Source organism: Phyllobates terribilis, unplaced genomic scaffold (assembly GCF_046119375.1).
Source record: "Phyllobates terribilis strain yellow unplaced genomic scaffold, ASM4611937v1 Scaffold_11__3_contigs__length_659146591, whole genome shotgun sequence".
In the NCBI taxonomy this organism is placed as follows: domain Eukaryota; kingdom Metazoa; phylum Chordata; class Amphibia; order Anura; family Dendrobatidae; genus Phyllobates; species Phyllobates terribilis.
In genome coordinates, this window is record NW_027362771.1 from 438,168,543 (window position 1) to 438,182,188 (window position 13,646).

Sequence of the window (13,646 nt, forward strand, 5' to 3'; positions counted from 1 at the left end):
TATAAGGATGTTTTATTTTATTCTTATTTTTACAGGTGGACACTACCACTCTCATCATTGTCCCTGCTGGTGATGATCGCAGTGCCGGCAGTTAACCATGATGAGGGCAGCATTCAGCACCCGGCACTTGGGAACAGCGCTAACTGTACACTGATTCCCAAGCGCCGGTATGTGTGATCCTGATGCGGCACACGGGCGGCACATGGTTGCCACAAGTGTGACACACATGGACACGGATATCTCAGGTATCGGAAATATACGGACGTGTGAAAGCGGCCTAATTTAAAGGGTTTTGTGACCAAGAAGGAGAGGGATGAAGTGCTGCTTCAGATGAAATGGCTTCCACAATCACCCGACTTCAACCCAATTGAGATGGTTTGGGATGATTTGGACCACAAAGAGAAGGCAAAGCAGCCGGCAAGTTCTCAGATCTTCTGGGAACTCCTTGCAGACTGTTGGAAAGAAATTCCCGGTGACGACCTGAAGACGCTGCGTGAGAGAATGCCGAGGAGGTGTAAAGTTGTATTTGGAGTAAAAGGGGGTTCTTTGCGGAATCTAATTTTTAACACATATTCTAGTTTGTCGCACAAGTATTTTTTTACTCCTTGTTTCCATGCACGTTCCTTTGTGGTTTTGTTGTCTTCAGTTTCAATCTACAATGTGCACATTCCAATAAGAACAAAATATACCATTGTAACTTTTGACTGGTACTGTACATGATACTGTTATTTCCCCAAAGATATACATATACAATTTGACACCAGCCTAATGAAGTGAATAGTGCAGTGAAAAATATAGGATAAATACACATTACACCTATTAAAGGTACAAAAAACATTGTAAAAAGTGATAACTCTTAGTGCAGATAAAGAAAGAAAAGCAAGATGTACATAAGGCAAGAATTATTAATAGATCGCAAATATGCAGAGAGAGAGAGAGAGCTCCTCACACGTATCGCCACCTAAAATGGTTCATCAGGTGACCCCTTCGTTTCGTGGAGTGCCTTGAATAGAGTTTACCATATGCTGATTTACAACCAGTCACAAGTCAGCTAAATATTGCATCCTGTCTTTATAAGGTCTTGTAAATCTGGTTATAGATTTAGAGATCGTAGTGAGAATGAATGATTGTACTGTATAACTATGATTTTCCAGCAAATCTCATGTTTAGTTACAGTTTTGACAGCTGCCCCTTATAAATAGACCCCAAAACCAAAAATTCTGAAAATGCTGACAGTACAAAGAATGGGAACTGCACATTACAATGAGATAAGAGTTTTCATTAATTGTAACGGAGAAGGTACCCCAGAAGAAATATACACAGTGCAGCTATAGCGGATAGGAGGTTACTGCATATCCAAGATAGATCGTAAGATGTTACCTGCAAGTGGCTTAGGTGGTCGAATCTTCATTAAAAGTGCTGGATGTGTTATCTTTGGGTCAGTCACTGGCATAGTAGCTGTCTGTAATGCAGACATAAAACCTTTCAGTGTCAATATAAGCTACATTGAAAGCACCATTACAAAATAGTAACTAAGGGGTCCAAAATAATTTGATCATACAGAGTAAATATACCCGACTAACACACTGCAGGCTTGAAAGCTTTAAAAGCTTCATTGGACGTACCCCTCAGAGCTTAAAAGCCAATAACGCTTGGTGAATGAAATATTTGACAATCATGTGCAGTATTAAATAGATGAATAGATGCTTGATTACCCTTTTATATTTCAGCAGTAATTTTCCCAAATGCTCTTACAGAGAACTTTCCCAACAACAAGACTAACAAGACTCCATTGAAAGACCACAAGATTTTTAGGGCTTAATGTGGGTTTCTGGTTTCAGAAAACTTGTGTTCTCCAGCCGGTTTTAAAAAACATGCTGAGTTTTACTCTCCCACTGCGTAATCAGTCCTGAGTGAGTCTGTTACTGAATGAAGAACTGAAATTACATAGACAGCATTACAGCCATTAAACATGTTTAGCTGCTCTGCCCGAGTTAAAAGCAGGAGCCGCTCAGAGTCACCAAGAACACTGATTGGCTGCAGGGCTGTCAACATGATGTCTGTGCTGCAGACAATAGCAGACACCGGAGAAGTGACGGACACTCAGCACTGGACCCAGGGAGGGTAAATAAAGTTTTTAAAACAAACTGTAGCTGGGTCAGAGGTTTTCTAAAACCAGAAATCCCCAATACTGTACATAGGAGGCTATGTGGGGACTCATACTGTACATAGGAGGCTATGTGGTGCTCAAACTGTATATAACAGGCTGGGAGAGCTCATGCTGTACATGGGAGGCTATGTGGGGCCCATGCTGTATATAATAGGCTATGTGGGGGTTCACACTGTATATAAGAGGCTATGTGGGGGCTCACACTGTATATACAGTTGGTTCATGGGGGCTCATACCGTATATAGAAAGCTATCTGGGGCACATACTGTATACAGGAGGCTATGTGAGGTTTCATATTGTATAGAGGCTATGTCGGGGTCTCATACTGTACATAGAGAGGCTATGTGAGGGCTCATACTGTATGTATGATGCTATGTGGGGGCTCATACTGTATCTAGAGGGGTTATGTGGAGGCTCATACTGTATAAAGGCGGCTGTGTGGGCTCTTATGATATAAAGAGGGCTGTGTGCGAGCTCATATGGTATATATGGGGCTGTGTGCGGGCTCATATGGTATATAGGGGATGTCAGCATACTTAATCTACTCATTTCTTTCAATCATTCACTTCCCTTTCCTGCAGAGGTCTAAGGTGTACCATCTCTCCTAGTGGAGAGTGACATGCCAGTGTAAGGAGACTTATAGGTCATGCAATGCTCCTCTGGGAAATTAAATAAGTAAATTTGCCTCTTCAGAAAGGAAGAGGACTTGAACTCTAGTGCTACCTATTTGAAGTAGCAAATTCAGATGACGTTACAGGGCATGCCATAGAGGAGAGTGACAGATCTAAATAATATAAAACATGTTTCAGCATTTATTATCGACTAACCTAAGGGTTAGGCCACATAGTGCAGTTTTTGCATAAATGAGAATGGTGTAGACAGGGAGATTTCTGAATGCATGTTGTTCAATAGGATCATTAACACAGGTGTTCCACATAAATTAACCTTTTGTAATTGGGTCTTGTAGTAAAAAAAATGCACCAACTGCACCATCAACCGTCCACCATGCTTGTTTATGAAAAAACTGCATGCAGTTTTGAACTGTATCAGATCTGCACTGTGTGGCCTTACCCTAAATGTCTGGTCCTGAAAAGTTTTAAACAATAACTTTCTTCTTCTACAGATGCACTCACCTGGGAGTCGGATACAGCTGGTGTGGGTAGAGAAGCCGGCGAAGTTTCCAACTCCTTTATCCAGATTTCCTTTGGCAACTTATACACTTCCAAACAACAGTCTCCTACACCTGCAGAAAACATGTCAACCAGCTGGCATTTTAGTGCAGCATTAGATACAGTAAGGATAGTTTCCTTAAAGAATAACTGGTTTAAATTACTTTCCATGAATCAATAATACACGTGAAAATAAGAAACCTTGTAATATGTCCTATTCTTTCTTCTCCTGGACTAATCAATTTCAAAATGTACAATTCACAGGTGAAATGTGTCTTTAAAGAATCTAGATTTTCCCATTATTGAGATAGGAGATGGCAGTTGGTGCTCATACAGTTCTATGGAAATGCAGTAGAATGTTTGTTTCTGTCTCTAGCTCGTTCCACCATAGACTTTTAACCCTTTCCCTCAGCAGCCAATTTTGTGTTTTTTTTCTTTTTCCAAGAGCAATAACTTTTTTATTTTTCCGTCCATAAATAAGAATGAGGGCTTGTTTTTTGCAGGACTGGTTGTAGTTTTGAATATCGCCATTCACTTTACAATTTGCTGAGAAATGGGAAAAAATGAAATTCTGCAATGTTTTTTTTTGTATTTTGCTCTTACAGCATACATTATGTGGTAAAAATTAATCTGAATCATGTTTCTCCAGGTCAGTAAGATTATGGCGAAACCAAACTTGTATTAGTTTATTTTTTTATTTAAAGGGGTTTTCCCACTAACAAAAGTTAATTTTAATCAATAGATCTTGGAATAATAATAATTTCCACAATTGGATGTGTTTAAATAAAATGTTCCTGTGCTGAGATAATCTTATAAATGTGCCCCTGCTGTGTACTGTGTAATGGCTGTGTCTGACCGTGCAGGAACATGGTCTGATCATACCACATCTCCTGGGCAGGGGAGGACACAAAAGAGTATACAGACATTACAGCAGGGGATCACAGCTGATTCTTTCTTTGAGGTAAAATAGTGTTTAAAAAACAACAGGGAAATGTTTTATCTCACAAAAAGAATCATCTCTGATCCCCTGCTGTGCTATCTGTATACTCTCTTTTATGTCCTCCCCTGCCCGGGAGCTGTGGTATGATCAGACCATGTACAGTCAGACACAGCCATTACACAGTACACAGCAGGGGCACATTTATAAGATTATCTCAGCACAGTGACATTTGTTAAACACATCCAATTGTGGAAATTATTATTCTAGGATCTATTGATTAAAATATACTTTTGCTCGTGGGACAACCCCTTTATATGGAGAAAATATATTAAGAAATTTTTTAAAAATAAATAAATTGGCGGACTTGTATCACTACAGTTGAAACCAGAAGTTTACATACACTATATAAAAAGACACATATACATGTTTTTCTCAATATCTGACATGAATTCAGAATAAACCTTTCCCGTTTTAGGTCAATTAGGATTACAATAATTTTTAATATTTGCCAAATGCCAGAATAATGAGAGAGGAGAGAATGTTTTAAGGCATTTTTATTACTTACTGCAAAGTCAAAAGTTTACATACATTTCATTAGTATTTGGTACCATTGTCCTTAAACTGAATGACTTGGGTCAAACTTTTGTGATATCCTTCCACAAGCTTCTCACAATAGTTGATTGGAATTTGGGCCCATTCCTCCTGACAAAACTGGTGTAACTGATCCAGGTTTGTAGGTCGCCTTGCTTTCACCTGCCTTTTCAGCTTTTTAATTTTAATAGGATTGAGATCAGGGTTTTGTGATGGCCACTCCAAAACATTGACTTTGTTATCCTTAAGCCACTTTGTTACCATTTTGGCAGTATGCTTCAAGTCATTGTCCATTTGGAAGACCCATTTCCACCCAAACTTTAACTTCCTTGCTGATATCTTGAGATGTTGCTTCAGTATTGCCACATAATCTTCTTTTCTCATGATGCCATCTATTTTGTGAAGTGCACCAGTCCCTCCTGCAGCAAAACAACCCCACAACATGATGCTGCCACCCCCGTGTTTCACAGTTGGGATGGTGTTTATATGCTTCCAAGCTTCTCCCTTTCTGTCTCCAAACGTAACAATGGTCATAATGCCCAAAAAGTTACATTTTAGTTTCATCAGTGTTAAATATTAATTATGGATATTCATTTTATTCTTAATTCTGAGTTCTGTACCATACATAAGATTGTATCAGCCATCGATTCTAGATGACATGCGCTATTTGTGTGTGCATTTTTAGTTCATTACCATATGCGGAATAACAGGTGAAATAAAAGCCCATGTTAGAAATAGAGGGGTCTCTTGCCATTCCGCAGGACACAGGACGAGGTTCTGTGTGTAAACCAGCTGCTGATGTAGGCCCAAGGGACACATGGTGTCATCCTGACACACGTGCTGGACACAGACAGACGCAATCTACCATCCAGGATCCCAGGGAAAGATTGGTGAATCTCAACAATTAAGCTAATTATGGACAAACGGACAATCACTTTGTAACTAATTATTGTATGTACCTTCTGAAATCATTCTTTTTAATGGACAACCCGAGAATAAATAGATACATTTTTTTATAAGAATATCTTGATATTGATACTTTGAGAAGTCCTCGATAGAGAAAATTATACAGAAAGAAGTATTTTTTTACAATCAGACCACAGGACATGTCTCCAAAAATTAAGGTCTTTGTTCCTGTGTGCATTTGCAAACATTAATCTGCCTTTTTTATGTTTCTTTTGGAGTAATGGCTTCTTCCTGGCAGATTGGCCTTTCAGCCCATGTTGATACTGTACTCGTTTCACTGTGGATATTGACACAATCTTACCAGCTTCCGCCATCATCATCACAAGGTCTTTTTGCTTTTGTCCTTGGGTTGACATGCACATATCGGACCAAAGCACGTTTATCTCTGGGATACAGAACCTGTATCCTTCCTGAGCGGTATGATGGCTGGACAGTGCCATCTTGTTTGTACTTGCGTATAATTGTTTATACAGATGAAAGAGGCACCTTCAGGTATCTTGAAATTGTACCCAAGGATGAGCCAGACTTGTGCAAGTCCACAATTCTCTTCCTGATATCTTGGCTGATTCTTTAGACTTTCCCTTGATGCTGCACAAAGAAGCACTGTGTTTCAGGTGTGCATTAAAATATATCCACTAATTAACTCAGATATTGCCAAAAACCCTATCAGAAGCTTCCAAACACATGACATCATCATATGGGCAGTCCAGAATTGTTTAAAGGCATAGTAATCTTAGTGTATGTAAACTTTTCACTTTGCAGTAAGTAATAAAACATTCCTCCCATTTTTCTGGCATTTGGCAAATATTAAAAATTATGGTAATCCTAATTGACCTAAAATGGGAAAGGTTCATTCTGATTTCATGTCAGATATTGAGAAAATCATGCATATCTTGTGTCTTTTTATATAGTGTATGTAAACTTCTGGTTTCAACTGCTTATTCCGAGACCCATAACTTTTTTGTTTTTACATCAACTGAGATGGGGTGAGGACTTGTTTTTTGCATAATGACCTGGCAGTTTTATTGATTATTTTTGAATATATATATATCATTTTGATCTACCTTTACTGCATCTTTTTAGAGAGCCGTAGTGACCAATAAAAGACATTTCTGAAGTTTTGATTTTATTCTCTCATTATGGCGTTTACCTATCAGTTTAATTAATTTTATATTTTGATAGATCAGACTTGTATGAATGTGGCAATACCAAATATTTTTATTTTTATTTATTTAGTTTCAATGTGGGAAAAGGTTAGTGATTTGAACTTTTATATTTTTTTTTATATGATTAAACTTTTTAAATATTTTTACTTTATTCTCGAGTCCCCTCAGGGGACTTGAATCTGCGAGCATTCGATCACTTATACTAAGCACTGCAATACCACAGTATTGTAGTATATAGTGTAAATCTCAGTCTCCTTTGAACTTCAGCATATGGCTGAGCTTCAGAGGAGTACTAAGATGGAGGTAACGGGGGCCTTCGGCTGCCATAGAAGCCGACTGGCGCCCCACAATTGCATCACAGGGCATCGATGGGATCTGGTAAGCGTGAACAGTGGCCCGCGTTCCATTTAAATACTGCTTCAGAGATTGGTTAGCAGCCGGGGACAGCGCTCATCTCCGGCCTCGACTGTTAGAGACAGATGCCGGCTATGTAATATAGCTGTATCTGCCATGTGTGGAGAGAGCTCCTCAGCACCCTTCACACGCGATCACTCGCCCAATCACATAAGTGATATTGCGTTAAGGGGTTAAATGCATCAACTGTCATCTACTATTTCAGAAACAGGAAAATTTGTCTTCACTGAATACGATGAACACAGTCCAGCACGTTTCAGAAAACTGATGGATTTCTTCCCTGAGGAGAATCAACGGCAGTGATAAAGACAAGTCAATGTATGCCCCATTTTCCAGTGTACCAGTTTGTCTCTACTGGTATTTAAAACATGCATGAGTCACATCCAGGATGCTTTGGATGTAGGATTGGAGTATTCTTTTTTAATTTGCCTGAAGAGTAGTGTATCAGGGCACGATTCCAGCTTATTATTTATTGGTAAATTGAAAAGTAAATATGTGCATAGCATTTGGCCATTTTAGTTGCACAGCTACTATGCAGACAAGTGTTTCCATGGTAACAGACTACAAACAATTAATGTGTAGTCTGACATTATAGTCGTCATGCCTTGCACCTGCAACCCACATCTCAGTAATATAAAAGAAGTTGAGGACAGATAGATGGTAATATAACTGAAGGATTAGACTACAATGAGTTTTTTTTATAATCTAGACTCATAGGGGGCGTGCTGGAGTCAGACTTTCCTGATTCAGGAAGAGGTGCATGCCTCCTTATGAATCTGGAGGAGTGTCTGACAAATGGTGTGCACTTCCAGGCGCCACACCAGAAATCTTATTCCAGTCAGGTACTAGAGTGAGATTTCTGGGCTAGGGAAATCTTCATGAGACAAGCTGTTGTGTCCCGCGTCTGCCACACTCTTGTCCTGCCCCAGCTCTGCCCATTTTGGCAGAGCTGGGAGAGACTGGCCCAAATTTTAGCTGCCAAAATTTGGCAACTTTTCAAAGCTTTTACACCAGAATTTTGGCATGAAAGTTGGATGAGTCAGTCCCACACTGTATTGTTTCACGTCTACGTCACCAGCTGAGATGCACACATGAAACAGAATGCTTGGGATGTCTCTTTAGCAAATATTATTTGTAAGGTTGCTTCATTTTAGAGATATTGGAACAGTAAAATATGGTTTCAGAGGTGCATATTCCGGTAAAAACATTACATAGTCTTTACAGAGCAGAAAATATTCAATGTGACAGACATGCAAAAAATGTAGGAAAAAAGGACAAAAAAGCAAGTTATTTTTACATTGTGCCCACCTTCTAGAAGAATGCCAGCATAATCACCTCCTTGGGACAGCTGAAACATGATGCAGTTGGTCCTCTTACTGACATCTTCCTATGTAGAAATCATTACATTTACAATTATGGATCAAAATCACCCCTGATTCCACAATAAAAATAGCTCCTACCGGCTCATTGAGGGTCTTCAGAAAACTGAGGTTTTCATCAGAAAAATAAAAGAGACGCGCGATACCTAGAGAAAAAGAGAGCAGAACATTATATAAAACACACAATCACCCATCCACATGAATGAAAATGATGTGCAGAATGTCACTGGCAATTCAGATGCCTTACCCATGTCATCCACTGTGCCAAGGAAGTAGACTTGATTTTGCAACGGGCACACCGTGAGCGTGCAAACTTCTACTTTATTGGCTTCCCAACCACAAATCCAGTCATGATCAGCTAGGGCGTACACTTCCAGTCCTCCGGAAAGACCAATAAATAAGTATGATCCTCCGACGGCCATACAATTAACTCTTTTAGACACCTAGCAAAGCACAAAAAGAATAAAAAGTTCAAGGGAATCCGTCACCAGGTTTTTGCCACCTAATCTGAGAGCAGCATGATGTAGGGTCAGAGACCCTGATTCCAGTGATGTATCACTTACTGGGCTACTTGTCATAGGTTTTATAAAATCACAGTTTTATCAGCAGGAGATTATATCATTAGAGGACTAGTAAGCCTGCTGCCATGTAGTCCTCCATATTCATGAGTTCTGTATAAGCCCGCCGTCACCACTGTTTGACAGCTTTCTCTGCACACTCTGCATTGGCAGAAAGCTGCTAATCACTGGTGTGGGTGGGGTTATACAGGGCTCAGCATTCAGAGCACTGCTAGATCTGCAACAGATAAATCAATGATTTTATCAAAATGACAGGAAACAGCTTAGTAAGTGATACATCGTTGGAATCAGGGTCTCTTTTCCAACATTATGCTGCTCTCAGATGGGGTAGAAAAAAACTGGTGAGAGATTCTCAAAGAAAAATGCAATCCATTGGACATTATATATTTATAACAAATTCTAACTTTAATTCACATCACATGAAACAGAACATTACTACTGCACTCAGTCAAAGCCAAAATCTAACTGCACTTAAAACCTGAAATGTCAGGTATGACAGCAGTTAGCCCCAAACCTAGTCTCCAATAATGGCTCTTTATGGTTGCTTATCTTGATAATGCCCTTTTACACAGGCCGATGATTGGCTGAGCGAACGGTCTCGATCACTGCCCATAAACATGCCAGCAATCACCCAATAAAGGTGCAAATGCTTGTTATATTAGCAAGTTATATCTTTATACCTGGTTGTCAGCATTTGGTCCAAATATGCAAATTGCATAGGGGCCAATTGAAATAATGATCTTTCATCCCCATACAGTTTGCATAGGCAGATGATTACTTTGTGCAAATCGATACAGTATATCGTTTATTGACACTCATTATGTATAGATTATTTCCTAGAGTAAAAGTACCCTTCATCAAAGAAAGAACTTCACCCTACAGATAAGCACATATCGAATATGTCACTCTAGAGTGCAAACTATACACTATTATATTGAGCTGGAACACATATTGATGTAAGTGTAATGTGTAGGTGACAGTCACACGGTGGCCATTAACAAACATAACCTAGAATAAAACAAAATGAACAAATACCCTGCAGTAAGTAAATAGTAATAGTAAATAACATAGGGTACTTGGTTGTTTCTGTTTTGATCAAAAAAGCATATAAGCCATCCCACCGCGACAATGTGTACCCAATCAGGATGGTCACATCTCTAAAGTAAAACCTCCGTATGAGCCCGCCAGCCTCAATACATGCGGGCAGAGCAGGACCCAGGTCTGACGGTAAGAAAACCTGACCGTGGAAAGCTATACAAGATAAATGCACAGCCCAAAAAAGTACAAAAATCTAAAGCAACACCAAAAAATTGAGACATTGATATGAGTGTAATATGTAGGGATCTTGTAAGGACATGTGTTTAAACCATCAGACCTGGATCCTGCTCTGCTTGTATCGATTGAGGCCGGCTGACACATGGAGAGGTTTTATTTTAGAGATAGGACCATCCTGAGTGGGTACACGGTGGGAGGGCTTATACGCTTTATTGATCAAAACAGTAAAAACTAAGTACCCTATGTTATTTATAGAGAGATTTCCACGTGGTCTGCCCTGGACAATTCACTTTTTGAATTGGCGAACGTCTCTGTAATCTTATAAATCTTATTTTTGTTTTCCGTAATGCCATTTACCAATTTATTAATTATGACAACTTTGTTGTTTATCGTGTAAAAAGGCTGAAAGTACATGGACATGGGTAATTTGAGTTAGTTTTTATTAGGTAGAGCACACTTTTCTAGCTTCTGAAACGTAGTTGTTTCGGAACTCGGGCTGCTAGTTTTTCCTTGTTCTTCTATTAGTCCGTGAAAAACAGACAGCAGTCAGATGACATCCAAGTGCTGTCCAATTTCTTTCACAGAGTCATAGAGTTTCATTACTGAGTTTGATGCAATACTCAGATGAATACCGGACATTTCTCCGTCCGCGATTTTACACGAACCACTCAGTCCGCACAAAATCATGTACATGTGAACAGCCCTATAGACTATCATAGGTACGAGTGCTACCCATGAAAAGCACGGATAACACTCGTACGTGAAAAACTGATATGTGAACAAGCCCTAAGTGTATAACAAGGTGCAGTCATAGAGATTGCATTGTCTTTGCGTAAATGTAGCAAAGCTGAACTTGACAATTAATTCTGGGGCTACATTGGGAAACATGAGATTGTTGTGCCAGTTCAGCTTTGCTACATCTGTATACACTATGTGCTAGATATATGCGGCTTTACATTGGACTGCAGAGAGTCCCCACTACCTTATCCTAACACATAGTAAACTGTTGACAAACCCGACACTACATCTGCAGGCTATTATTGTACAATACTTATGGTTTCCTCTAGGACTTCAGAATAAACTTCACTCTGCTACATCTTACAATATGCTTCAGTTTTCTGTAGAGCGGAGTTTGTGCTGCTGTGTTCACATAACATTTTACCCTACGTTCAGTGGCTCCGTTGGGGATTACGGCCAAACCACTCGAAAATCAGGATTCAGGCGTATGCAAGGACGAGGCCATTGGCTATGATGATGCAGGCTGAGTCACAGTGTGCACTGTCGCTGTACATCATTTTTGGCCATATACACCTATTAGAGGCTGGCAGCAAGACTTAGTGAATATGTCTTGATGCCCACCTCAACTAGACATATACAGCCACAAACGATGTCTGACAGAGCACACTGTGACTCAGCCAGCATCATTATAATGGCCCTGTCATTGCATACACCCAAATCCTATTTTGCTGGGATTCGGACGTAAGCCCTGACGGAGTCACTGAACGTAAGGTAAAACGTGATGTGAACGTTGCCTTAGTCAGAGTGTATAGATGTGACTGAATTCAGTGTGTGCTATTCCAGGGTGAAAGCAGAAATATTGTAAAATCATATGGTGGCCAGATGTAGCTGAACTGAAGCACAAACTCGGCTCTGCTAGATCTGTGCACACTATTTTTTTACATGATGTATTATCACATAAATATATGACACTCACAGTGTAGCAGAGCTGAGTTCGTCAGCAGCAGGTTTACCTTCAGTCCTCTTCAGATGATGATGTATTGTGGTGTCATGACGTTTTCAGCTCTGTGGCTTTGCATTAGACTGCAGGGAGACCAACTATTCCGATGCACAGACTAAACAGATGACCAGCTCTATGCCGTTTTTTTTTTCAAGTATTTGCTTTTTATCAAATGTCATACCATCTTCCGTGCACACCGTAGAGGAAAGCGGAGGAGACACCAGGGCTGTTAGTGCTGGGTCAGGCAGCAGAGGAAAGGAGTGCCTCTTGTGATGAGAGCATTTACATGGCATCAGCCGCCTGATTTAAATACCAGCCTGTGCCTGAGTGCAGCAGAAGTCTCATGCGCAGTAATAAGCATGAGACTTTTTTTTAAAAGCATAAAACAGCCTGCACAGGCATCTATGACACTTCTACAGACATTATTGTGACCTCTGCATCAGGCCTTAATTAGCGAAGAAAAATTTCAGCCTCTATACCAACTAGGACTAATGGCATCATAGATAGCTATGATACTGTTAGTTCTGGTAATAACACCTGCATTTAGTTGTCAATTTCTTCAATAAGGATCAACACATACAATTTACTTGCTCACATCCTTTCCCCCTTCCCATAAAGATTCATGTAGTAGTAAAAAACATATAGATGATAGGAACCCTCCTTCAACATACTGATACGTGTCACCATCCTTACGTGAATTTCAGCAGTTGGCTGGAGGACGGTCATTTTCGCCTTGAGTTTCTCCTCTTCTCGATTTTGCTGCCGTACGTTGATCCCTTGAATAGTCTGGTCTATGAGAAGCTCCACTACTTTGGCAATCATCCTGTATGGCTGTGGTAGACAGTCTCGTGACTGCTCCGGATCCCTTAGAAAATATTTTTCCTCCTCTTCTTCATTGGCCCATTCTTTCTCGGACCCTGGAGGTATTTCTAAGGGCCCCTTTCTTATGTACACAGGCATGGTGTAAGCTGTGGTAAGTGGGAGCAAAATATTGGTAACCAGCCTCCTTGTCTAATTAACTGAAGAACTGTTCCCTCACAAAACACCTAAGAAAAAAAACACAAATGTAACAAATTGAGAATATAACCCCACACTTTCTGAAGTTAATTTCCTACTTTTTCCTTGCCTTAAACCAACCAATTGCTTATGCATGGAAGGAAAACCCTCTGAACTTCTCCGTGGTCACATGGGACTAGAAAGATTAACATTCATTGTGGCTGATTGCCCTTGATATATTTCTGAGTTTGGGCTCCTTGGATT

The 13,646-nt window shown here is 40.0% G+C and overlaps 2 protein-coding genes across 12 annotated transcripts in view; one reads left to right on the forward strand and one right to left on the reverse strand.

Moving 5' to 3' along the window:
- The window catches only part of WDR93 (WD repeat domain 93), a 127,916-nt gene that overhangs the window by 30,916 nt on the left and 83,354 nt on the right, over nucleotides 1–13,646 (reverse strand). For 8 of the 11 annotated variants that reach the window (XM_073653241.1, XM_073653237.1, XM_073653243.1 and 5 more), the window contains 6 exons: nucleotides 13,080–13,432; nucleotides 9,043–9,238; nucleotides 8,877–8,941; nucleotides 8,725–8,803; nucleotides 3,304–3,413; nucleotides 1,381–1,462 (listed from right to left, as the gene is read on the reverse strand). In XM_073653241.1, coding sequence (XP_073509342.1) covers nucleotides 1,381–1,462; nucleotides 3,304–3,413; nucleotides 8,725–8,803; nucleotides 8,877–8,941; nucleotides 9,043–9,238; nucleotides 13,080–13,346 — 799 coding nt within the window. In that variant the 5' untranslated portion in view covers nucleotides 13,347–13,432. The other 3 variants (XM_073653244.1, XM_073653246.1, XM_073653245.1) reach the window with 3 other exon arrangements.
- PEX11A (peroxisomal biogenesis factor 11 alpha) overlaps nucleotides 10,572–13,646 on the forward strand; it is a 37,267-nt gene continuing 34,192 nt past the window's right edge. Inside the window, exon 1 of the mRNA XM_073653248.1 lies at nucleotides 10,572–10,600. The gene's annotated coding sequence lies outside the window, so the exon portion shown is untranslated. The remainder of the gene's footprint in view (nucleotides 10,601–13,646) is intronic.